General features: G+C 43.0%; 1 protein-coding gene across 3 annotated transcripts in view; it reads left to right on the top strand.

Moving 5' to 3' along the window:
• Positions 1-27,345, top strand: part of LOC135214462 (protein-cysteine N-palmitoyltransferase HHAT-like) — a 134,530-nt gene that overhangs the window by 37,126 nt on the left and 70,059 nt on the right. For 2 of the 3 annotated variants that reach the window (XM_064248801.1, XM_064248798.1), the window contains exon 2: positions 1,399-1,574. In XM_064248801.1, the coding sequence (XP_064104871.1) occupies positions 1,412-1,574 (163 nt within the window). In that variant the 5' untranslated portion in view covers positions 1,399-1,411. Of the gene's footprint in view, positions 1-742; positions 860-1,398; positions 1,575-27,345 lie in introns of those variants that run through there. The other variant, XM_064248799.1, reaches the window with a different exon arrangement.

Raw genomic sequence — 27,345 nt, 5'->3', positions numbered from 1 at the left:
TTTAGTGGGATACCTTTGGTAGGCTAGGCCAGGTGGTTTTTTACTTCGTTGCCCTCATGGTATGGTCAATGGTCTAGTCACATCGTGGTCACACCCCCGTTGACAGATCGTCTTGAGTGCACCAGCTATATAGGTCTCTACCTTGCTGGCAACTCTAGTAACACAAGCAAGACTTACGTGGCAGTAACCACGAAGCCAGCTATGCTAACAGGTAAGGAACCGAGATATCAATTATCTGCTTATATATGTTTCCTAAAAATTCTATTCTGTCTCTTCCCACCACCAAAGGTGGGATTCAGCTATATATATATCTGACAGGTAAGTTTCATGAACAAAATGATATTGTAATGATACAATAAAGTTTGTTCATACTTACCTGGCAGATATATATATAGCTGTATTTTCCGAAGTCGACAGAAATGAAAAAACTTACGACACACATAGTGGGAGTCAGGTGGTCAGTGCCCATTCCCGCCGCTGGGAGGCGGGTATCAGGAACCATTCCCATTTTCTATTCATATTTTTATTTCCACTGTCTCCTGAGGGGAGGTGGGTGGGTACTTAAAATATATATATCTGCCAGGTAAGTATGAACAAACTTTATTGTATCATTACAATATCATTTTAGTGATCAAATTAAATATTTGGATACTTACTTACCTACTGTTAAACTGGAAATCCACCCAGCCTCCCCACATCTTAATTGGTAGTGCGAAGAAATATGTCAGAACTTTAACATTCCAGTGCCATCTGGTGGGAAACAGATGATTACAAGACAGTCCTAGCAAGTTTGTCAAGTGTATTTTTTTAATGCCTTTCACACCAAACAGTGCAAAGATAGAGCTAACTTTAACAGTAGGTAAGTACTATCCAAATAATTTTGCCATGAAAATTATCGTAATGTAGAAAACTATTAAAGCCTTGTTTTCCAAATGATGATTAATTGTTTATAGATATCTTAGATTTCTGCCTGCTTTGTTTCTTGAACTTTATCCTTTATATAACCTTAGTGCTTATGAGTAATTTTTTACTTTAGGGTTTCTTCCTCCAGTGATAAAATTATATTGAAAAATCGTTTGTTTAGCATATGCCACCTGAAGTGAAACATCAGTATTTGTCATTTAGTTGATAGATCACTGTGATCAGTATAAAATCTGGAGATGTTTTGGGGAAATCACATTGTGTAAAGATAGTACTTGTAGATGGGTGTACAGTACTGGTTGCAAAGGGTTAGCAGTTTTATCAGAAAAAAAAACAAAGGAAGGAAATGCTTTTTATTCCAAAGTCACAATTTTGGATAGAAAAAAATGTCTATGTGCAGTAGCTTCTGTTGTTGCTGTAAAACGTAGCATTTAATTATGTCCTTGTTATTTGTGTAAAAAATTTATTTTGTTTCAGGTTTTAAACACTAATGCAGCCCATAAAAGTAGAAGACCTTGATCGTCAAAAGTGGCAGAATGTGAAGCGTATCCAGTTATTTCCGTCATTGTCTTGGATCGAACTTTTGTTTTATTTTACTTCCTTTTGGGGCGGAACAGCTTACAGTTTATATAGATTTTATCGCACCTCCCAACGTAAGTTACTGTTTTGGAGTTTATTGAAGTAATGTTAATGAGCATGTGAAAATATATATTGTTACATAAGAAACTTAATAAATATAATTACATTGCTATAGTTTCCACTCGAAGAGCAGCTGAGATTCAAAATTTTGCGGGTAGTGCTTCAATATAATTTGTGTAGGTGACAGCCCGTCTGACTAACAGAATATTGGAACGACCTAGCGGACAATCCTCATTCGTTTCCTGCCATCCGTGGTGGCAACACCTGGTTTATCGGTAGCTGTATTCATTATTTGCCAGTTATTTTACCGGATTCCAATGGAGACTACTTTCAATCAACTATCAGAACCCGTTTATTGTGGTCTTCAAGCTGAAATCTTTCAGGATGAGTTTTTTTTTCTCATTTTGTTTTTCAAGTTGATTCAATGTGTCATGAACCAATTCCTGGTTCGTCAGGTTTTTAAATGATTGAGAACCGGAACTGGAGGGACCAAGGAGTCCCAAAGCAAATCGAGGAGGAAGCAAACTACTAAAATAACCTTAAATCTGTTTATTAATTATCCAAGACCATTTACATATTAGTACATCTGAGTTAAGGTTCCAGCCAAAAGCATAATAAAAATTGTTACAGCAGCAGCAGTTGACAGTAAAGAAAAAATATAATGAAATAACAAAGCTTAACACCATTACATTATCAGGGCCATACACTTGCCTGACACCAGAGTCGTACACTTGCTCATACACTTGCTCAATCCCATCACATTTTGATATGAAAATATCCTGAGCCATACACTGCTCATCAACCTCAATAATAATGATAATGACATGAATAAACACCCAAGCCATACACTTGCTCATCAACAATAACAATGACCTAAATAAACACCCGTGCCATATACTTGCTCATCAACATCAACAGTGACATAAATAAACACCTGAGCCATACACTAGCTCATCAACAATGACATATTTTTGTACATGAACTTCCCTGGCAGATATATACTTAGCTATAGTCTCCGACGTTCCCGACAGAATTTCAAATCTCGCGGCACACGCGACAGGTAGGTCAGGTGGTCTACCTTACCCGCCGCTGGGTGGCGGATGTACGAACCACTCCCGTTTGCTTGTCAGATTTTTCTCTGTCGCGGGAACGATAACAACTGTTGTCGGTTCCTCTCGATAGTTTTTCGATTCTCGCTTGCCTGGAGTTAATTTGGACTTCTTTTGGTGACGTATTCGCTTTGTTTGGCTTGGCATACGCTGATTGTGGACCGGTTTGATTTTGATGTGGATTTTCTTTAACGATGTCTGACCTAGATTCAGTAGTTAAAACTTCGGTTTTGTTTAGGGTTTGCGTGAATGAAGGATGTAAGGTGAGGTTGCCAAAAGCTTCGGTAGACCCCCACACGGTTTGCATGAAATGCAGGGGGAATGAATGTTCTTTTGCTAACCCTTGTAGTGAATGTAAGGGATTGAATGAAGAAGAATATAAGGCTCTCTCTTCTTATGTTAGGAAGTTGGAACGTGATAGAGTACGTAAGGCTTCCTCTAGAAGTTCTAGTAGATCTAGAATGAGTGAGTTGGATGTGGATCCTAATACTTACGTAGAATTAGAACCTTCTTCCCAAGTTGCAGCCCCTGCTCCCCGCACGACAAGTCGAAGATTCGCCTTCGGAGGCGGCAGCTCTGAGAGCCACGATTCTTTCTATGGATCAGAAGATTCGTCAGTTGGAAGGTAAGGAGAGTGTTAGTGATCAGTGCAGTGTCCCCAGTGTTGTGGAGGGTGCGTCTGACCGGCTCCTTAGTGCCTCTAGGCCTAGACCTCTTCCAGACTCCCAGTTCCAGTGGAGTAGGAAAGTCGAAAGTCGCAAGAGGGCTAGGGAGAACCCCCACCGGTCAGGCGTCCCCTCGGCAGATCCTGAAGTACACTCCCAGGCTGCCTCGGATCGCTACAAGAAGGAGCTCCTACGCCAATGCTTCTCCTCTTCGTCTTCTCCCTCTCCGAAGAGAGGTTGGAACTCCCCGGATGCGTCGCGCCCGTTGAAGAGGGCTTGGAAGGCTCCCTGCAGTCCTTTGGCTTCTAGTCCGGAGGTTTCATACATTCAACTTCCCTGTCAGATATATACTTAGCTATAGACTCCGTCGTCCCCGATAGAAATTCGAATTTCGCGGCACACGCTACAGGTAGGTAGGTCAGGTGATCTACCGGCCTGCCGCTGGGTGGCAGGAATAGGAACTATTACCTTCTAAGGACAGATTTTTCTCTATCGTTGGACTGTAAACATACGTTTACGGTTCCTCCTGATTTGATTTTCGTGTTTCATCGCCATCGATCTTCTGGGCTGTCTTTTGCAGGGAAGTACTGGGTCTTTGGTTCGGCATACGCTTTTATTAACTTTTTAATGAATTTCGCTTCGAAATTTCGAAGAAAATACTAAGTGAAACTACCGAAATCATCGGTAGACACTCACATAGTTTGCCATAAAGAGAATTATTAATATTTATTCATTATTATATGTAATAAAGGTTACAACTTTATTAAGGAAATATTAAACTCTAATTTCCTACTTTAGAAAGTCAGAAAAGCATATAACTAGATACGCTTACTTTATAAGCTTTAATAGCGTTTGTGCTAACGAGCAGTTAGAGTATTAGCAGTACTAGTAGTTGTTGCATCCTCATCACCTTTTTACTCCTCAGAAACTACAAATTTATATATGCAAATTGAAGATAAATGGATAGCTCAAATGCAAGCTTTTAAAAGGTAAAGAAGTGAATATAGTGTTCCCCCATTGCAATGGAGGGTGCGTCTGATCGGCTCTGTCTCGCTCCCAGGTCTAGACCTCTTCCAAGCTCACAAGCCCAGAGGAGAAGGAATGTCGACAACCGCAGGGGGGGTTCAGAGAATCCCCACCGATCAGGCGTCCCCTCGGCAGGTTCTGTAGAACGTCCCAGACTGCCAAGTTCGCCATTGGAAAGGCGTCCTAATGTAATGTGTTCCCCTTGTTAGACGGATAAGGAGAAGAAAGTTTCAACGGCGTAGATTCAATGAAGATGCAAGATAATCTCGTCGTAGATATCGGAACCTCAGAGAGAGATCTTTCGAGAACAGTTGCGGTAGAGGCATTGCCCTATCCTGTTTTCGTCCCCCGTACAAATAGACGGAGGCTCTATCCCATGGGGTTTGAAAGAGTTATTTCAACAAATTCCTCATCGGTACATTTATATGAAAATATATCTATTCTGAGAAGAACGAATTAGATATTAAAGAATATATGTTGATCGCTCGTTTAATGATTAAACATACATATATAATTTTTAAGCTTCTAGCTCCTCGGATGACCGCCGAAACCTGACAAGCGCCTGAAGCGTCCTGAAGGCGCCTGAAAGCGCCTGAGGCGCCTGAAGCGCCTGAGGCGCCTGAAACGCCGAAGCGCCTGGGGAGCGCCTCGGGCGCCTGAAATGAGGCGTAAAGCTCTTCAAGTAAAAGGAATGAGGCGCAACGCGCCTGAAAAGCCTGAAGTGGCTAAAGGGAAATATTTAACTCCTAGAGAGCCTAGAGCGCCTGATATAAAACATAGGGCGCCTAGAGAGCCTAGAACGCCTCAAAGGAAAAACAAAGCGCCTAAAGAGCCTGAGGCGCCTCAAACGAGGCGCAAAGCGCCTTAAGCGTCCGAATGGAGACGCAAGGCGCCTGCAAAGCCCGAAGGACGTAAAGCGTCTAGAGCGCCTGAAAGCAGGCGCAAGGATTTGTACAACCCAAAATACAATTTGGATGAGTTATCGGGATTTGAAGCGGACTTGGAGGCTCCTCTTTGGGATTTTTCTCAAGATCATTTTTCCCTTGACAGGGCCTCTAGGTGTCGCACAGGTGATCGTAGCCCCTGTCGGGAAGGAATTGATCATGGAAAAAGAGAACGACATATAAGGACTTCTCCTGGTAGGGACGAAAGTTGTCGCACAAGCGGCCACCGTCCTTGTCAGGAGGGCCTTAGGGTAAAAGAAACAACACGGCCGCCTTCCTCCTGGCAGGGACTTCAAGATTGTCGCACAAGCGACCGTAGCCCTTGTCAGGTTGCAGCCGGTGTTGCTGCAAGCCCTGTGCATTCCCGAGAGAGGAGTCCCCCGGTCGCGCACATCTTCTCCGAATAAAAAACTCAACCAGAATTAGGTGATGTTTCGGACTCTGAAGAAAACAAGGGGCAGGTCTTTCTGATTATAAGACACTAGCAGCCCTCTTGTTAAAAGAATTTGGAGAGTCTCTGAGTCCTGCTGCCCCTCCTTCTCCTCGGTCTTTATTTTCGATTAAGAAGGCTGCGAAGTCCTCCTCTTTCTTGAAGATGCAACCGACCATTTCAATGAAGAGGGCTTTGCAGTCGGTCGGGAATTGGCTTAAAACCAAGGAGGAGGCGGGGAAGACTGTGTTTACCTGTCCCCCTTCCAGGCTATCAGGGAAGAGAGGGATTTGGTATAGCACAGGGGAATCTATGGGACTTTCTCTTCCCTCATCTGCTGAAGCGGACTTCTCGACCTTGGTGGATTCGGCAAGGAGGCATGCACTTCCAGCAGCCAAAACAAGCTGGACAATGTCTGAAATGGACCATCTCCTCAAGGGAATATTCCATGTCTTGGAAGTTTTTAACTTCCTAGATTGGTCCCTTGGGGCTTTGGCCAACAAGACTCAAGACCCTCAGTTTTTGGAACCAGAAGTCTTGCATAGTGTTTTGGCATGCATGGACAAGGCAGTGCAGGACGGATCGGCTGAAGTGGCATCCTTGTTCGGACAGGAGTATTAAAGAAGAGGGCTGTCTTTGGTTCTTTTCTTACCAAAGCAGTCTCTCCAGTACAGAGGGCTTCTCTTTTATACGCCCCTCTGTCTAAACAGCTGTTTCCTTCTTCAGTGGTAAAGGACCATTTTCCCATACGCTTACTGAGAAGGCAAACACAGGATTTGCTGGTACATTCTGCTAAGAAGCCTAGGCCAGCTGCTTCTGTTTCGAAGAGGGAGTCAACACCTGCCCAACAGCCCTTTCGAGGTAGAGCTTTTAGCCGAGCCCCAAGGAAGAGAGGAGGAGAGAAAAGAGGAAGATCTTCCATTAGAGTTCCAAAGAAGAACGCAAAATGAGATTCCAGTCCTCCAATCACCAGTAGGGGCCAGACTTCTGGGATTCTCGGAAGCATGGGCTTCAATGAAAGCAGATGCTTGGTCCCTACAAGTGCTGAGGAAAGGATACCTCATCCCCTTCAAGAACAGACCTCCATTGACGACGACTCCGAGGGAGCTGTCGGCGAGATACAAGGACCCTGTAAAGAGAGAGATCCTTCTTGGACTGGTGCAGCAAATGTTGGAGAAGGAGGCCATCGAGGTAGTACAGGATCCGCACTCCCGAGGTTTTTACAATCGCCTATTTTTGGTGCCGAAAGCCTCGGGGGGGGTGGAGGCCTGTCCTGGACGTGAGTGCATTGAATCGCTTCGTGGAGAAGACAAAGTTCTCCATGGAGACATCCAACTCGGTTCTCTCTGCCCTTCGTCCAGGAGATTGGATGGTCTCCCTCGACCTGCAAGATGCATACTTTCACGTCCCCCTGCATCATTCGTCGAAGAAATATCTTCGATTCATGGTACAGGGAAGGATTTATCAGTTCAGGGCTTTGTGTTTCGGCCTCTCGACGGCTCCTCAGGTGTTTACAGCGTTGATGAGAAACGTAGCAAGATGGCTACATCTGAAGGGGGTAAGGATATCTCTTTACCTAGACGATTGGCTTATAAGAGCGCAGACAAGACAAAAGTGCTTGGAGGACTTGGAGATAGCGCTTCAGTTGACCAGATCTCTCGGATTGCTCGTAAACCTCGAGAAGTCTCACACAGTCCTCAGTCAGACTATCGTCTATCTGGGGATTCGGATGGATTCTCGGGGTTTTCGAGCGTATCCATCCCAGGAAAGAATCTCGAAAGGGTTGGAGAAAATCTCTGTCTTCCTAGAGAAGGAACGAAGCTCAGCGAGGGAATGGCTCAGTCTTCTGGGCACTCTTTCCTCGCTGGAGCAGTTCATCTCTCTAGGGAGACTGAATCTGAGACCCTTGCAGTTCCATCTCAGAGGGAGTTGGAACAGAAGAAAAGGAGATCTTTTGGATACCTTTCCTATAGGAGAGAGTATCAAAAACCACTTACGATGGTGGTTAGGACCACTGACAAGAAACGAAGGAGTGTCCTTGGCCCTTCAGAACCCTCACCTAGTGTTATTCTCAGACGCTTCGGACACGGGGTGGGGAGCAACACTAGGGACGAAGGAAGTGTCAGGCAGTTGGACAGAAGAACAGAAGGCCTGGCACATAAAATGTAAAGGAACTCTTAGCAGTGCACTTAGCACTGCAGGTTTTCGAGAACGAAGTCAGAGGCATGGTGGTCCAAGTCAACTCGGACAACACCACGGCTCTGGCTTATATAAGAAAACAAGGGGGGACACACTCTTTCTCCCTTTACCAACTAGCAAGGGATCTGTTGATATGGACAGAAGAAAGAGGGATTCGACTCCTGACGAGGTTTCGTTCAGGAGGAAAGAATATAAGAGCAGACAGACGGAGCAGGAAAAACCAGGTCCTTCCAACAGAGTGGACCCTTCATTCACAAGTCTGCCAGCAACTATGGTCTCTTTGGGGGAAGCCGCAAGTGGACCTGTTTGCAACATTCCTATCCAGGAGGATGGAGAATTTTTGCTCGCTGGGGGACGATCCCAGAGCCCTATCCATAGATGCCATGCTCATGGATTGGGCAGAGTACTTACGTTTTCATCTACAGTAGAATGGTTCAAACGTTTGCCTACAGAGTCTTTGGTATGCGATGACGGCTCGAAATGCTTCCCAGAAGGTGTTCAGAGGGATACGATAAAGAGCTAGAAATCAGGAGTACTCCCAATTTCAGCTCGGAGTCTCCTTCGACTTCCAGGCTTCTTCCCTTCCTTCGGGCAAGGCAGGATAGGGAAGATTCTGCAATGAGACACCCCTTCAACATGTAAGAAGAGATCTCGTGAGCACGGAAGTATTCAAGAAGGACCCTCCTCGGAGGAAGACTTATCTCTCGTACGGTTAGATATGCTATCGTCTACTGGATGTAGCTGATTACAATCACCTCCCCTTACCGAAGAGACCAAAAGCTCAAAGTGAAAGAATTTCTTCCACCCTTCTCCAGTCTCCTGATAAACGATTGTGGATGTTAAGGACTTTCGGACAATGTAGCGCCAAAATACCAGAACAGGCGTAAAGACGCCAGAGGAAGACAGTCCAAATAAACACTGTCATTGTCTGATGAGGAGAAGGAGCGTGCCTCCAGCCTGGCGCAGATGCGCTAGAGGCAAATAATTCGGAAAAAGTGTCCGATGTGGGCATCGCCAGTTTCCTCGAGACTCTTTAACAAGCTCGAAGCTCCAGCAAGTGGGGAGAAGTCAGCCAGGCGCCAGGCTCCAGGCAGGCGCAAGGCGCTAGCCAGGCGCCAGGCAACCAACATGCGCCAGCCAAGCGCGAGGCGTCAGACAGGCGCGAGGCGCCAGCCAGGCGCGAGGAGCCAGCCAGGCACAAGCCAGGCTCTAGGCTTCATCCAGAAGAGATCAATTTCAAAGTGTGATCTCTAAAGCACTTCTTAAGTAACTTGATGATTCCTTCAAACAGCTGAGAATTAAAAGCGCTTGAAGTGCGAGCTTTTAACAATTCTTGTTCTTTCCATAACAATATGTCGTGAGAGACATATTAGCTGTAATTTACGGGAGATGCAACTCTGTGTTGTCTTCTCTTTGCACGAAGGAGGTCAAGTTGACCTATGAGAGATCCTTCTCTCTTGGTTACGTGTCTACGGATACGTTGCTGGGATAGGGAGCCGACACTGATCCTTAACTAGTGAGTTAAAAAATTTTATTTTAACATAAGTATACTATTTTCTTTGGGTTATTTGAAATGAGTTTGGGGATAGCTCTTTTCAAATTAGCACAAACCCTCGTGTTAGGATCAGGTGATCGGGATCGGTGTTGTGCTCCTTAATTATGCCAGTAGGCATAGGTGTTTTGTCATGTAAGTGGATAGGACCCCTTTGACAAATAACCATTAGATTCTGTCAAGTAAGTGGATAAGACCCCATTGACAGATCTACAAGAACTCTTAGCCATAGGTCACATCCTCGCTGAGGCTCTTGAGACGAAGCAGACTCCTAGCAATAGCTAGGAGGTCAACCCTTCGTTTCTAAACACATAGGAACCAAGGTTTTATTTATTTATTACCTACAACGTATGTTGTTTACCTGTCTAATCAGTAACTAGCTGTCTCTTACCCACCGCCAAAGGTGCCAATCAGCTAAGTATATATCTGACAGGGAAGTTGAATGTATGAAAATGATATTGTTATTGTACAATAAAGTTTCATACATACTTACCTGGCAGATATATACGATTGAATGGCCCACCCAGCCTCCCCTCAGGAGACAGGTGGAAGAGAAAAATCTGTCCTTAGAAGGTAATAGTTCCTATTCCTGCCACCCAGCGGCAGGCCGGTAGATCACCTGACCTACCTACCTGTAGCGTGTGCCGCGAAATTCGAATTTCTATCGGGGACGACGGAGTCTATAGCTAAGTATATATCTGCCAGGTAAGTATGTATGAAACTTTATTGTACAATAACAATATCATTTTTCCCGGAAGAATCGTCGGTGGAGGCGAAGAAACCCAAGAAATCCTGTGATCGTTCTTCTTCTCGCGCTCTGCGCCTGCTTCCGAGGAAGAACAACAAGATTCTCCTACGAGAGTACTCGCGGGACTTCAAGCTCAGATCACGGCGCTAGCAGATCACGTAGGAAGAAGGACGTTTCTCTTCCGATCAAGAGATCTAGGCGCCGCTCTTCAGAGGATCGTTCTCCTCTCTTTTAGGCGTTCTCCTTCATATGGGTGGGGAGGTTTCGTATGAAGGTAGGGGCTCGCGTGAGCGCCCTCGCTCGCCTGGCTCTCTTTCGACTTCAAGGCGCCAAACATCGGTAGGACACTCTATGGAGAAAGAAGTTTTTTCTCCAGATTGGATTCCCGCTTCCGGTAAGCGCACTGCACCTGCTCATCACGCTATTTCTTCAACTCCCTCGCGTGAGACTCCTCCTCAGCAGCCTCAAGATCCTAGAAGGCGCCCTTATACAAGTAGGCGTTCTTCTTCCAGATGTCACTCTCCTCGAGTGTCGGATCGTGACTTCTCTCCTGACAGGCATCAAGAGTCTGGTAGGAGTCGTGTGCATGATAGACGGCCTGCTGTTAGCCGCTCCCCGCAAGATAGGCGCCAAGAGCCTACTGCACATCAATCTCCTAGTAGGCGCTCGTCTCTTTTAAGGCGTCATACTCCTGATTATTCTTCTCGGGGCAGACAACAAGAGTCTTTCAAGCGCCCTTCTCCGTGTAGGCGCTCTCCCGCTTCTAGGCGCACTACTCCTGACCGTTTGTCTCTTGGTAGGCACCAGGAATCTCGGAAGCGCCCTTCTCCAGGTAGGCGCTCGTTAGCTTTGAAGCGCCCTTCTCCTGAATGTTACCCTCTTGTTAGACGTCAAGAGTCTCGCAAGCAGCCTTCTCCTAGTAGGCGCATTTCGCCTTCCAGTCGAACTTCCGTTGATCGTACGCAACTGGACAGGTATGGAGAGCCGCGCAAGCGCTCTGCTCTCGATAGGCGCTCTTCTCCTGGCAGCCGCTCGCCTCAGGATAGGCGCAAAGAGCCTAGTAGGCGCTCGCCTCCTCGTAAGCGCCCTGTGGATGTTTCCGAGGATTCTCGGAGTAGGAGCCCTACCTCTCCTTCGGCTGAGATTCCGTCTACCTCGAAGAGGGAGTCTCATCGTAGACAACCCAGATCTTCTCATCGTTCTCCAGTGGATGTGAACTCTTCTAAGAGAGGGCGTTCTCCAACCTCTCGCTCAACTCCTACTAGGATCCCTTCGTCACCTAAGGATCTTCCTGCGCTCGCCTCGACAAGACGTCCTAGAAGGTTCGGATGAGGAACCGAACACTTCTGTTGCTGTGTCTTCTTACAAGAAGCTTACAGAGCTACTTTTGCAAGTTTTTGGGGATTCCCTTACTCCTACGGCTCCTCCTCCTCCTCACTCACTTTTTTCAACGGCGAAGACAGCGAAGAGTTCTTCTTGTGTGAGGATGAAGCCAACTCTTTCAATGAAGAAGGCACTGAGGAGTTTTGGTTCCTGGATGGCTTCCAAAGAAGAAGCGGGGAAAACGATGTTCGCTTTTCCTCCTTCGAAGTTATCAGGACGCGCTGGTTTCTGGTACGAAACAGGAGAGTCCTTAGGATTGGGTCTACCGTCTTCGGCTGATTCGGATTTTTCGGCGCTGGTAGATTCGACAAGGAGAACTGCCCTTAACTCTGCTAAGACGACTTGGGCAATGAATGAATTGGATCACATGCTAAAAGGCATGTTTAGAGTGCTAGAAGTATTTAACTTCCTTGATTGGTCGTTGGGGGTCCTAGCCAAGAAAATTGAAGTGCCAGAGTCATTTTCGCCAGAAGATCTCATGTGTGTTTTGTCTTGTATGGACAAGTCGGTAAGAGACGGAGCGAGTGAAATCGCCTCCCTGTATGGGGCCGGGATCGTGAAGAAGAGGTCTGTTTATTGTTCCTTCTTAACGAAGTCTGTCTCCCATGCCCAGAGGTCTTCTTTGCTGTTTGCTCCTCTGTCTGCTCAGTTGTTCCCTAAACATCGAGTGCAGGACATTTAGAGATCACTTTCGGCCAAAGCCACCCAGGACCTTTTGGCACAGTCGGCAAGAAAACCTCGCTCTTCCTTCCCATACCAAGGCTAAGAAGGAAAAGGCAGTGTTCGAGAACCCTTTCGAGGGGCGTCTTCATCAAGAACCTCTACGTTTAGAGGTCGTAGACCTTCAAGAAGGGGTAAGACTTTTGCCAAGTCTGTTAAAGCCCCCAAATAACTTTTAAGTCCTTCAAACAACGGTGGGCGCCAGACTCTTAGAGTTTGCAGAAGTCTGGGCCCAAAAAGGGGCGGATCCTTGGACCCTTTCTATTTTGAGGAGAGGTTACCTCATCCCTTTCGTCGAAAGACCTCCCTTGACAACCATCCCAAGGGAACTGACGGCCAGGTACAGAGACCCCATCATGAATCAAGCTCTCCATCTAGCAGTAGATCAGATGCTGGAGAAGGGGGCTATTGAACTAGTGACAGACCATCATTCATCGGGCTTCTACAACCGCCTTTTCCTAGTTCCGAAGTCCTCAGGGGGGATGGAGACCGGTGTTGGACGTAAGCGCCCTGAACGTCTTCGTAGAAAAGAAGAAGTTCACGATGGAAACGCCTTCATCAGTGCTGGCAGCACTTCGTCCAGGGGACTGGATGGTTTCCTTGGATTTACAGGACGCTTACTTCCACGTACCGATCCATCCTTCCTCGAGGAAGTTTCTCAGATTCATGATGGGGGGGAAAATTTTTCAGTTCAGGGCTCTGTGTTTCGGCCTCTCGACGGCCCCTCATGTGTTCACGGGGATTTTGAGGAATGTGGCTCAATGGCTTCATTTGAAAGGGGTGAGGATATCCATGTACCTCGACGATTGGCTAATAAGGGCCAATTCAGAAGATTGTTGTTTGAAGGACTTACAAGTAACTTAGAATTGACGAAGGCTTTGGGACTTCTCGTCAATTTCAAGAAGTCGTCACTAATTCCGAGCAAGAGTGTGTGTATCTCGGGATACAGATGAACTCTCTGAGTTTTCGGGCTTTTCCCTCTCAGGAAAAGATAGCCCGAGGATTCGAGAGAGTAACAACCTTCTTAGGGAAAGAAGTATGCACAGTGAGGGAGTGGATGAGTCTGCTGGGGACGCTCTCCTCGCTGGAGCAATTCGTTTCCCTAGGAAGGTTGCACCTGAGACCGCTCCAATTCTTTCTTCATCGGAATTGGAGTCGTCGTTCTCAGGATTTGACGTTCTCCCTGTCGTTATCCCAGGACGTCAAGAAACATCTCTTATGGTGGACAGATCCCAACCTCTTTGCGAAGGGACTGTCTCTTCAATCCCAGACCCCCAACCTGGTGTTGTTCTCCGACGCGTCGGACACGGGGTGGGGGGCAACTCTGGGAACCAGCGAAGTGTCAGGTATCTGGGTGGGGAACCAGGTAGCCTGGCACATCAACAGAAAGGAGTTGATGGCTGTGTGGTTGGCTCTGAAGGCTTTCGAGCCCAAAGTCAGAAGATCGGTAGTGCAGGTCAACGCGGACAACACTACAGCTCTGGCATATATCAGGAAACAGGGAGGGACGCATCCTTCTCCCCTGTACGAGACAGCAAGAGACCTTCTTCTGTGGGCAGAAGAAAGAGGAATCAAGCTTCTCACCAGGTTCGTGCAGGGAGAAAGGAATGTAAGAGCAGATCTCCTCAGCAGGAAAGATCAGGTCCTTCCAACAGAGTGGACCCTTCATCTGGATGTATGCCAGAGCCTGTGGAAGTTATGGGGCAGGCCACACATAGACCTCTTTGCCACGTCAAAGAACAAGAGGCTGGATCCTTACTGCTCTCCGATATTGGATCCAGAGGCATTAGCAATAGATGCTCTTCTTCTAGACTGGAACGGACTCGACGTCTACGCGTTTCCCCCCTTCAAGATCCTGGGGCTAACCATCAAGAAGTTCGTAGAGTCCGATTCAACGAGAATGACCTTAATCGCTCCCTTTTGGCCGGCCCAAGAATGGTTCACAGAGGTACTGGAATGGTTGGTGGACCTTCCAAGATCGCTCCCGCTAAGGAGCGATCTACTCAGACAACCCCACTTCGACAGGTACCACAAAAATCTCCTCGCTCTCAGTCTGACTGGCTTCAGACTGTCCAAAGTTTGGTCAGAGCGAAAGGCTTTTCAGCAACAGCTGCTAAAGCAATCGCAAGAGCGAGGAGACCTTCCACCTTGCGTGTATACCAGTCGAAGTGGGATGTCTTCAGACGTTGGTGCAAGAGGAAGAACATTTCCTCTTCCAGTACCTCTGATGACCCAAATTGCGGATTTCTTATTTTCCTCAAAGAAGAATGTCATCTGGTTGTGTCAACTATTAAGGGATACCGCAGTATGTTGGCGGCGGTATTCGGCATAGAGGCTTAAATATATCCGATGATAAGGACCTGCATGATCTTATTAGATCATTTGAAACCATTAAGCGTCCTCATGTAGTACCGAACTGGAATCTAGACGTAGTTCTACAATTCCTTGGATCGTCTAGATTCGAACCTCCTGGCTTAGCCTCTTTCAAGGATCTGACGAAGAAGGCTATCTTCCTTTTGGCCCTAGCTACAGCTAAGAGAGTGAGTGAGCTCCAAGCTATCGAGGGCAATGTAGGGTTTAAGGAAGATTCTATGGTGTGTTCGTTTCTTCCAAATTTCCTTGCAAAGAATGAAAACCCATCACGGCCTTGGCCCAGGAGCTTTGAAGTTCGTAGTTTATCTTTTCTAGTAGGGGAAGAGCCTGAAAGAACTCTTTTTTGCCTATGAGAATTATGAAGTATTTCCTTAGAGGAAGGAACAACTTAAGGCTAATCAAGATGTGCTTTGGTGCTCTGTAAAGTTGCCTGTAAGGAAGAACATTTTAGACTACTGAAAGTGAAAGCTCACGAGGTGAGAGCCATCGCAACTTCGCTTGCATTCAGAAAAAATATGTCTGTGCGGAACTTGATGGAGGCGACTTTTTGGAGATGCCAATCGGTTTTCGCAAACCACTACCTACGTGATGTAAAAATCACATATGATAAATGCTTCGCCTTGGGTCCTTTCGTATCGGCGGATTCAGTGCTGGGGCAGGGAGCTGCAAACTTATCCTGTGTAAATTTTTTATATGTTACCTATATTTTATATTGGTGTTTTTTGGTTGTCTGAAAGAGGTTGCAGGAGGCACCTCTTTTTGTCGTAATATTAACCCTTTGTATTTTGATTAGGTGGTCTGGTGGGTTTTGGCTCCTTGCAGAGGTAGTGGTAAGGATCTGTTAGGTAAGCGGACAAGGTCCCTCTAACAGGATCCGACTTGGATTCTACCACAATAGGGGATCACATATCCCAGTGGTAGATCCGAGTGTCTTTCAGCATCAGGTCACATCCTAGCTGTAGCTCTCCAGGCAATGCAGACTCAGAGACAGTATCTATGAAGTCTTCATCCTGAAAAGGTGAGAACCAAGGTTTTTATATCCTACAACATTAGTTGTTTCCCGTCTTACCTGTATTATTTAGCTGTCTCTTACCCTCCACCAAGGGTGCCAATCAGCTAAGTATATATCTGTCAGGGAAGTTCATGTACAAAAATGATATTGTTAAACTACAATAAAGTTTTGTACATACTTACCTGGCAGATATATACTTAGCTATAGTCTCCGACGTTCCTGACAGAATTTCAAATCTCGCGGCACACGCGACAGGTAGGTCAGGTGGTCTACCTTACCCGCCGCTGGGTGGCGGATGTACGAACCACTCCCGTTTGCTTGTCAGATTTTTTCTCTTCCACCTGTCTCCTGAGGGGAGGCTGGGTGGGCCATTAATCGTATATATCTGCCAGGTAAGTATGTACAAAACTTTATTGTAGTTTAACAATATCATTTTAACCATCATACACCAACAACAATAAACAATTTAGTAATAAAATGAACTGTAGCCTTCACACATTTACAGCACCCTCAATAGTCACAATGATTAATACTCCTCCGATGGTTTTGGTTTAACCATCCTTCATCCTTGAACTGTAGACTACGCAAGTAGCAAACACCAGTTACTTCAAGTAACAACTTAATACTGAAGAACATCAGTCTTGACCTGCAGGATGATCTTCTCCTCGAACTGTAGTGGCCAAAAGGTAACCACTACCTATTGCTGAAGTGCACTTAACTGCCAGCATCATCCTCAACCTGCAGGACGATCTCCTTCTCTACCTACAGCGGCTAACAGGTAACCATTACCTGTCGCTGTTGAGCTGTTATTCTACTGGGGGTAACCTTAACTAACTGAAAAATAGCAGACGGCAAACGTTGCCTCACACCAGCAAAGCAAAAGCACAGGAGGGCAGGTATAATTAACAATCCACACAAGGCAGTTACAAAATTTAATAAATACTGAAATACCTTACAAAAGTCATCAACAAGTCGCCGGTAAACGACGTTTATTTGCATTTATGGTTTGCTTACCGGTTAAGGTGGCCTCACACTAGGCCTTTTTTTTTCTCAAGCAGCGAGCTGTTGCTGCCGAAAATGGAAAACCGGGAGCTTTTAGCTCAAGATTTTGGCTTCCCGTCTGGACGGGAAGCAGCGAGCACGAACCACGAGCGACCGTGTATTATAAACAAACAAGATGGCTGCTGCTGATAGGACGTACTCTCAGACCTTTGGCTTCTCTTCTCCTGAGCCACTCTCGAACCCACAAATGTTTTTTGTTACACTTGCATTCTCGTAAGATTCCGAGAAAACACATAACTGCAGCACATCTTGCAAAAGTCCGACAATTTCTGGGCGCCATGATGATATCAGCTGATCAGTTTTGTTTACTTTTTCCTACTGCTCTTTGAAACCACGAGGTCCTAGTGTGCGATACAATACTTTTGCTCGCGTGCATCTGCTGGATGCTGGCCAAAACCACGAGCAAGAAATTACTAGTGTGATACCAGCTTTATGCTACTGGGGCGCCGATGATAGTTTTACCTTAAAGTAGTTCTCGGAATGACTTTACTTTATAAAAGTAAATTGTTGTATGTTGCGCCTTTTCTTTAGGCCATTTATGAATTGTTTTCTGGCTATAAACTACTAGTGAACCACCCATAATAGTTTTGTTTTAAAAGTAATTCTTGAGTGTTGCAACACTAAATTATGAAAGTAATTCTTATGTTAGGCTTTTTACATTAGGCCATAATCATTGCAGTTTTTGAATTGTTTTATGGCTGTAAACTACTAGCGAGTTGTCGATAGTAATTTTACTTAAAAGTAATTCTCAGATGTTATGCCATTCCATCATAAAGTAATTGGTGTGTATTATGCCTTTTCTTTAGGCATTAAATTTTTCAGTTCATTAACTGATTTCTGACTATAGTCTTCTAGCAAGACGCCGATAATGGTTTTACTCTAAAGTAATTTTTCAGATGTTACAACATTCTATTATCTTTTCTTTAGGCCATAACCTTGGCAATTTATGATGTGTATAGGCCTAAGGGTTCATGCAAACCTCTGATAATTGCATTGGAAATAATGCTTGGGGATTTGGGCATTTCATTAGCCTTGTAACTTTTGCAATTATTATTTATTTATCGGACGCATGCTTCCTGTACGCCTCCTGTAGATAGAATATTGACGTAATCTTCACACTTTAATTTGCAAACTAAAAAGTGTTGAGACAGAAAGTAGTAAGGAGGAGTATTGGGTGTTTTGTTGACTGCTACGAGTAAGCATTCTCATTACTAGTCAAGTATCAGCTCACTCTACAAAGCTACTACCAGTACAGTCCCTGTGTCTTTACAGCTGGAGGTTATGCACCGTCTCTTGCAAGCGAGAAGATTTTCTCACCCAGCAGCAGCAGAGATGGCAGGATACCTCAGACAGTCCTGCAGCAGTGTACCAAGGAAAGAGTGCCATCTTCTGTGGTTGGTGTCGTAGAAAAGGGGATCTCTCCACTCAGAGCCACTTTTCAGCAGACCATGGACTTCCTAGTCTTTCTTCATTGAGAGAAGCTCCTCTCTGTGTCTGCAGTTAAGGGCTATAGGTCCGTCTTGGCCCTGGTCCTGAAGCTGTGAGGCGTGGATATATCCACTTCCATGGAGATGTCTCTCCTTATGAGGAGCTTCGAGGGGTTTTGCCCACCCAGGGAACTCAGGCCTCCTCAGTGGGATGTGACTCTCATCTTGAAGACCCTGACTTTTGAACCATACAAGCCTCTGCGAGAGTTGTCAGACAGGGATCCGACCCTCAAGACTGTCATTTTTCTGGCTCCTGGCATCTGTGAAGAGAGTAGAACTTCTTGACCTCTCTTATAATGTTAAACAGTCGATGGGATGGGGATCAGTTATGCTCAATTTTGTCCCAGATTTTGTAGCGATGACTCAGAATCCATCGGTCCCTAATGCTAGATTCGAGTCCTTTATGATCTCCTCCTAGAGGACTTCTGTGATAATGATCCGGACGAGATCACTGTCATTTTGGCTTCATGAGGTGATCATGAAAGCGTACTCCTCCAAAGGGAGAGATGACACCAGTACCTTTTGTCCGAGAGCCCACCAAGTCAGAGGTATTGGTTCTACTCTTGCATTCCACATGAACCTGTCAGTTCCACAAGTATTGAAGGCAGGGGTTTGGCCCAACCAGACCACCTTTGCTTCCTTTTACCTTCAAGATATAGCTCATAGGTCCTTGGACACCTTTTCCTTGGTGGCTGCTCAGCAAGTTGTGTAGCTTATCCAGCTACTTTACTGGACAAGGTTGCATCTCGCCTTTGTGAACCATGCGAATGTGGGGGTGAATGTGAGAGTGAATGGCTCCTTTTTTCCCCATTTCTATTCTTCTCTCTTCCTGCAGGCAGAGCGTCATGGGCGTCACATGCTGGAACTAGCGTTTGATGCAGGTAAGCTATATTCACAGTGCTCCATTCCATATCCTTTCATTAAGATATAGAAGCATGCATCCTTCCCTGAATCTTGGCATAAGACAAACCCAATGCTTATATATTTGTCTTTTTGTTACCAACTGTAAAAGTTCTTGTTTGCTATTCATAAGAGGCTACGCTTGTCTCCCTCTTATGAAGTGGTCCAGTGGTCTGGCCATTGGTCACGCAGTTCCCATACTCTGACCTGGTGGACAGAGGCCAGGTTCCCCTCCTTGATCTAGTGAACAGGAGGGAGACCTTTGGTTGGACAAACACTAGTTTGTCCATAAGACCCTCTCGGATTGCTTCCTCCATTGATTGAGTCTTCCTAATGTAAAGGACTGAGGGTTTTTAAAACTTGTAAGAACAAATCGCAATTTTTGTCATAAAGTGTATTTCTCCTAACTATATACGTAAACCTGAGGTCCTTTACATTTAGGCCCACCTTATGCCCCCCCTCAATTTGCTCCTGGGCCTAAAGCAAAGTGGAATATTTACATCCAGTTGGTGGGACTCCCTACTGCTGGACAAGCAGTTACTGCCTAATTATATTGTTAAATCTTCAACAGCCACATTCCAGCCTATGCTGAAAGTAATTCCAAATGTAAGTTAAGTATATCTTAGTTTTACCAGACCATTGAGCTGATTAACAGCTCTTATGGCTGGCTTAAAGGATTAGATATTTTTGCGTGGCTAGGAACCAGCTAGTTACTAGCAAGGGGACCTACAGATTACTGTGGATCCGAACCACATGAGAAATGAATTTCTATCGTCAGATATAAATTCTTCCGATTCCTTTTTGGCAGAGCAGGGAATCGAACCTGGACCCTGAGATTGGTAGCATATAACCGACTCATCCAATGAGGAACTAATTCCTAATGTAAAGGACCTCAGGTTTTTTTAGTAAGGAAAATTACAATTGACTTTAAAAATTGTGACTTTTAAGAGGTGCTGCAAAAGACATTTGAGAGATGAGAAAGGGTATCGATATAAGTCTTGACTCAATAACAAGGTTTGCTCATTCACCCTGAGAATATTTTACCATGACCTGGACACACACTCTCTCTCTCTCTCTCTCTCTCTCTCTCTCTCTCTCTCTCTCTCTCTCTCTCTCTCTCTCTCTCTCTCTCTCGAATTTAATGGTAGAGAAGACAGTCTTGTCAACTAGGGATAATGTCCAGGAGCACCTATTAGTACAAGCTTTTTCCTCACCTGGCTTCAAGCTTGCCTGGCACTGGTTAAAGCTGGGCACCAGCTCTAACCAAAACTACTAGGGATGCCTACCAGCTCCCAAATGTTTGGCAGTTAGATGGCGGCCAGCAGTCTGGTACTAGCCCAGTTTCTGAGCGCCCAGAAACGCTCACTAACTTTGAGGAAGTATAAAGAGCTGCTTGTGCAATTAGAGGGTCCAGTATTACCTGGGAGGAAATGGAAGTTTGTGGCCATCCATTTTTATATGTAATGTAATGGCAAGAGCTCCTGTCGTCCTCTTGACTAAAACTTCTGGCTCCAACAAGAGCCAGGCACCAGCTCATTCTCGTGAGCACCCAGTAGTGCTCCCCAGATCTGAGAATAAATAAGAGATCCATCTGGACAGCTGAGATGTTCAGGTGTTCTCTGGAAATAATCTGTGGTTTAAATGCCATCCATAACCTAAGGTATTATGGCTAGATCTCGTCTCGTCTAATGTTTAGAAGATCTGGTTCTATATACTAAAGAAATATGCCAATATAGACTTATTTTCTGAGATACTACTCAGATTTGGGGAAACATTTCCCTTCCTTTTGAATGAAACTTTAAGATGTCAGAAAAGTGTTTCCTCTCACTTTCAGGCTTTTCTTGTTCTGTACGTCTGTTCTATAATTGTTCTACAGGAAACAGTGTGAAATTTATTGTAGTACCTTATGATTATCAGTAACTGGCACGAGACTGCAGAAGGAAGCGTTAAATATTCTCCTATCATCTCTATAGCTTGTTGTAAGGTGTCAAGTTATAGGGAGCCAAGAGGGTACAGTGTACCTAGAGCGCCCACCTCTCTTAATGGATGGGTTGTTGTTTTATTTCAGTGCAGGTGATAGTGTGTCTGGTTCTATCTGGTTGTTTTCTTTGTAGTACTGCACATAGGGAAAGGGCACGTTATAAAGTTTTGCTAGCCATCGGATAACTCCTTGAGCTACATAACTTCCACTAATGATTTGGTAGCCATTGGAGTACTCCATCGCTACAAAGCTCCCACTTAAGTAGAGGCACATCTGGCTTTACCGCCATGCTACTACAGGTTAAGTTGAGCAACAACCAGAGGTAATTTGCTACCGTAGGTTCTATTAGCTAGTAAAGAACTACAAGCATTATGTCAATGCCAGCAACTCGTTCTATTTCAGTTTATATTGTAAGACTTAATGTTTTGAAGTAGAATATGTCCATATATCCCACCTTCATCAATGTGGAATCACTTAAGTAATTACTGAGTAAGTTACTGATATGAAAATTATATTTTTATGATAAAATACAATTTTATGTAATACTTACCCAGTAATTATGGACAGAACCCTCCCACCTCCCCGCTGATGGACACAGAATGAAGTGTTCTGCTAGTTGTTCTTGGTATTCCCGTTGGTGGGCGGGACCAGTCACCTGTGAAGCATTACCCACAAATTTTTAAATCTTCAGGCTGCCCAGGTAATAAATTGTTAGTTAAGTAATTACTGGGTAAGTATTATATTACAGTTTTTTATCATAAAATTGTCATTTTTTGAGTGCCCACAACGTCTAGTGTTTAAGTGCCCAGAGCACCCTAAGTGTCCAGTCTCCAAGCCCCCTGAGTGTCCAGTCTCCAAGCACCCAGTGTCTGAGTGTACAAAGTATCTGAGTACCCAGTGTCCAAGTGCCTTATGTGTGAGAGTGCCCACTATTTGAGTCAAGTGTCCACCTGTTTCTGTTCATCCACCTGTCTTGTTTGGCGCCAGTGGTGAGGCTTCCGGTTCCTCTTTGGCTCGGCACCTGACTTTTTAAGAACACACTGTACAGTAATACCCCGAACTTGCACGATTCGATTTGCGTGAATGCACAAAAGTGCGAACTTTTCATCGGAACCTAACTAATTATCATAACAAATGTTCTTCACAATAGTGCAAACTTTTCATCGGAACCTAACTAATTATCATACATGAGTTCTTCACAATAGCACGAACTTTTCATCGGAACCTAACTAATTATCATACACGAGTTCTTCACAATAGCGCCAACTTTTCATCGGAACCTAACTAATTATGATACACGAGTTCTTCACAATAACGCGAACATTTGCGAACCCTCCAGGAACACTGCAAAACCCTGCAAACGTGTTTTTAATTTATTATGCAAATTTTTACATTTTAAAGCTTTTTCTCTATAATGTATTTATTAAAAATGTATTTTTATTTTTGTTCATGCATAAATATGCAGTTAGTGCATATACATACTTTTATAAGAAGTGATACATGCAGTTAGTGCATATACATACTTTTATAAGAAGTGATACCCATTCACAAAGTTACTGCACTTTGCAAGGATGATATCTCCTCAGAAACGTTGTTTAATTTCTGAAATACGTACTAATATACTACAATTAGTATAAGTTTTCATGCATTTAAGTGTAGAATCAGTACAGAGATTTTGTGTATGCTATTTGTACTTTTGAAAATAATGCAGTAGGTAATTCAGTGTTAGTCACTATATAAGAACTCCATGATCAATTACTAAAACATCAGAGTTGTCATTCTGTGAAAATTACTTTCTTACCTCGGAGAAAAGTGCTGGTACAATCTGTATGTACTATGTTACATAATTACAGCACATGCAGTTAATGTACTTTCAGAAGATGTGATCCCATTTACACTTTTTAAAGATGATACCCCTCCAGAGTTTTACCTCGCATGACGTATGTATTTCTCTCTCTCTCTCTCTCTCTCTCCTCGCTCCGATTTCTCTGCCTCTCTCTCTCTCTCTCTCTCTCTCTCTCTCTCTCTCTCTCTTGTTTATAGTTAGCTTTTACACTAGTTCATGATTTTAAATTTATTTAATTTTACCTTCACCTGCAAACATTACTTATGTACATACATGTCTTCTTTATTTTGTTAATTGTGTGACTTCGTTATGACTGACTTATGAAGTTTACCTAGTGATGCAAAGAAAACTTTTACTCTGACAGAAAAAGAAAATGCATCCCATGAATTAGGGGTAACGTTAGTGTGTACGAAAGTGGATACGTATGTCATAGTAGTTACTGTAGCTATTTTTATGTCAACCAGTTATTCTTTTTTTAAGGGCAATGTATTAAACTAACTATTAAATCAAATTACAGTAACTTTAATTTAATTTCAAAATTAGCCTAATACTTAGGGAGCATGATTAGGGTCATATTTAGTGTTCAAACTCTAAAAGTAGGCATTTATTAGCAATTTCAGAGACCATGCCAAACTCACGCGAAACTTCTCCTTGCACAAGGGGGTCTGGAACCTAACCCCGCATAAGTTAGGGATATTACTGTAGTTCTGTCTTGACAGGGAACAAGTCAACCCCCTTGACAAAGCCATCTATGCAGTGGTAAATTTAAGGGAGAGGCACCTGGTCATGTTCCCTCCATGGAATGGATATAAATAATAGAACATAGTTTTCTTTCAGTAAATCATTCTGTAGCAAAATTTGCTCAGTTAATGATTATTTGAAAAATAACAACAGCAGCAGCTACTGCTGTGTATAGTATACATGTATGAATATTGATATCTAAGTACTTTACATGTGTACATATTACATATATAAATATATATATATATATATATATATATATATAGATATATATATATATATATATATATATATACATATATATATATACATATATATATATACCATATATATATATATATATATAATATATATATATATATATATATATATATATAATATGTATGTATATATATGTATGTATATATATATATATATATATATATATATATATATATATATAGTATATATATATATATATATATATATATATATATATATATATATGTATATATATATATGATATATATGTATATATATAGTATATATATATATATATATGTATATATATATGTATATATGTATATATATATATATATATATATATATATATATATATATATATATATATATATATATATATATATATATATATATATATATATATATATATATATATATATATATATATATATATATATATATATATATATATATATATATATGACTGGTAAAGGTGTTCTGTAACAACAGAATTCCATCTAATAAAAGGAGCCCATAAAAACACCAAAATGTAGAGAGAAAAGTACTATATTTCAGAGACTGCTGTCTCTCTCTTCAGGTATATGAATGAGAAAAGTTTACAGAAAAGGTGGTATTTATACCAAGAGATTCGTCCACAAGTAAGCCAATTTAGGTCACCCCCGCTGATAATCTTCCTTTAATCTTCTTAAGCGTTGGTTGAATGAACACTGCGTCGACGATGTCTGATGTCCAATTCCCTTTTGAGATGGTTCATTACCTGCTTCTCTTTTATTAAGGCCGATTCCATCATTTGACTCTTGTACCGGCAGTTGCTGCTATAAATTACACGTGACATATTCCAGTTTATTCTATGGTTATGTCATTTATATGATTGAAAATAGCCGAGTTCTGTTGTCCATACCTAACTGACCGTTTGTGTTGTATTAATCTCTGGGGAAGTGATTTACCTGTAAATCCGATGTAAGATTGGTCACAGTCCTGGCATGGGATCTCATATACCCCCGAGTCTTTGGGCGATGTCTTTTGTTGGACGTTAATCAGGGATTTGGCTAAGGTATTTGGGTTGGGTAGGTAAATGCAAAAGGGTTGGATTTCCCAAGGGTGTGAGTTACTCTCTTAATCGTCTCCAGGTGGGGAATTTTTATTTTATTGTTGGGTGTGTCTCTGGTCTTGTCTTTAGGGGGTCGGTAGAAAATTACGTTTGCTTTTTGAATTGCTTTCTCAATTATATGGTCAGGATACTTTAAAGATGAGAGTTGCTTGCGAATTAGTTCAAATTCTTTTTCCAGGAATCTGGGGAACAAATTCGTAAGGCTCTTAAGAATAGGTTGCTAGCTAGACTTATCTTGATAGTATTGTCATGATAGCTAAAGTAGTGAATATATGAAAGTGAGAACGTTGGTTTTCTGTATATGGTAAATTTGTATTCTGTCGTGTCTCTGATTATTAAAACATCAAGAAAAGGAATTTTGTTGTCTGTTTCCCATTCAACTTTAAATTTGATGCTGGGCACTAATGCGTTTAATTTTGAGAGGAATTCATTAAAATTACCCCACTTATTATCCCAAAATGTTAGTATGTCATCCACGTATCTCATCCACAGCATGTTTTTGGGTTTTATTGCATTTATTACTGTAGTTTCAAAGTATTCCATGTACAGATTGGCTAAAATAGGACTTAAAGGACTACCCATACTACACCCGAATTTTTGCTTGTAGAATGATTCCCGAATGGAAAAATACTTTATTAAGATGCACATAATTCAACTAACTTTATTATTTTGTCAAGTGCCAAAAGGAAATGATCTGAATAGGGGGATAATTTTTCCCTTAAAAACTGAAGAACGTCCTGTACTGGTACTTTTGTGAATAGGGAGTCTACGTCAAGGCTTAAAAGTTTTATGTTGTGAAGTGGTATATGTGCTTCTCTGAATTTGTGACAAAAGTCTTCCGAATGTTTGATGTGACTGGGAGAAAAGTGCCTAAAAAAGAAAAAAGGAGAAAGGAGGCCAGCTAACCATTTAGAAATTTTGTAATTGAAAGCTCCGGCGCATGAAACGATGGGTCTGAATGGAAGATTGTCTTTGTGAGTTTTGGGAAGACCATAAAAAGTAGGGTAATTTAGGATTAATTACTTTAAATTTCTCTAATAGTTCAACACTCTTTTTGTCTTGGCCAATTAATCTTACTTTCCGAAAAAATTCTGTGGAACGTTCTGGAGGGGATTTTTCGTCAGTTTTTCGTAAGTATTTGTGTCGCTAAGGAGCTGGTTGATTTTGTCGAGGTAGAAGTCTTTGTCCATTATTACAATTTTGCCGTCTTTGTCGGATCTACTTATTATAACATCTAACTTTTTTAGCGAGTGGATGGCTATCATGAATCTGCGGGGAACAGGATATTTCTTATGAAGGTCAGTTAAAGCATTTAGTAACACTCCTTTTAAACATATCTCTTCACGGCTGTAGTTTTTGTCAGATATGAATTTATCAAAAGCCACTATGAAGTCTAGGTTGTTTTTGCGGTCTGGCATTAGGGCAAAGGATAAGCCTAAATTGAAAACTAAATGTTGATTTACAGTAATGGTGTTGGATAAGTTTAAAACTTTGTCTTGTTGTTCAAGATTATTCCATGCGCTATTATCTATTAGGTTATTTAACTTGCGTAAAAGTCTGTTGGAATGAGTCACGCTATTATAGGCAGCAATGTCGGAACAGAATGAAATCAGATACCTGTATACGTGGTCCGTAGTGAGGAGGCGAAGATTAGATTGAGTTCCATATATCACTCTGCGTAGCACGAAGATGTTCGTTTCTCGTATTGGTGATTCTTTCTTCCAGGAAAATCTTGTGTGATAGAGGGAAGGGGTTTGATTGCAGAGTCCATCTCCCGAATCCTTAACATTTTGGAAGTGACTTGTTCTTTGAGGCATTCTTCCAAAAAGTGTTTTTGGTTTTTCAGCCGGTGTAGTCTGTTCAGTTCTTTTTCAAACTTGCGGAAAACTGGCTTGACTTCTGGAAGTGAGTGAAGAATCGGGGAAAGGCGGTTGAATTCCATAATGGGCTGACAATGACTGGTAAAGGTGTTCTGTAACAACAGAATTCCATCTAATAAAAGGAGCCCATAAAAACACCAAAATGTAGAGAGAAAAGTACTATATTTCAGAGACTGCTGTCTCTCTCTTCAGGTATATGAATGAGAAAAGTTTACAGAAAAGGTGGTATTTATACCAAGAGATTCGTCCACAAGTAAGCCAATTTAGGTCACCCCCGCTGATAATCTTCCTTTAATCTTCTTAAGCGTTGGTTGAATGAACACTGCGTCGACGATGGCTTACTTGTGGACGAATCTCTTGGTATAAATACCAC

This window comes from Macrobrachium nipponense, chromosome 45 (genome assembly GCF_015104395.2).
Source record: "Macrobrachium nipponense isolate FS-2020 chromosome 45, ASM1510439v2, whole genome shotgun sequence".
Taxonomy (NCBI): Eukaryota; Metazoa; Arthropoda; class Malacostraca; order Decapoda; family Palaemonidae; genus Macrobrachium; species Macrobrachium nipponense.
This window is presented reverse-complemented; position numbering and strand designations above follow the sequence as displayed.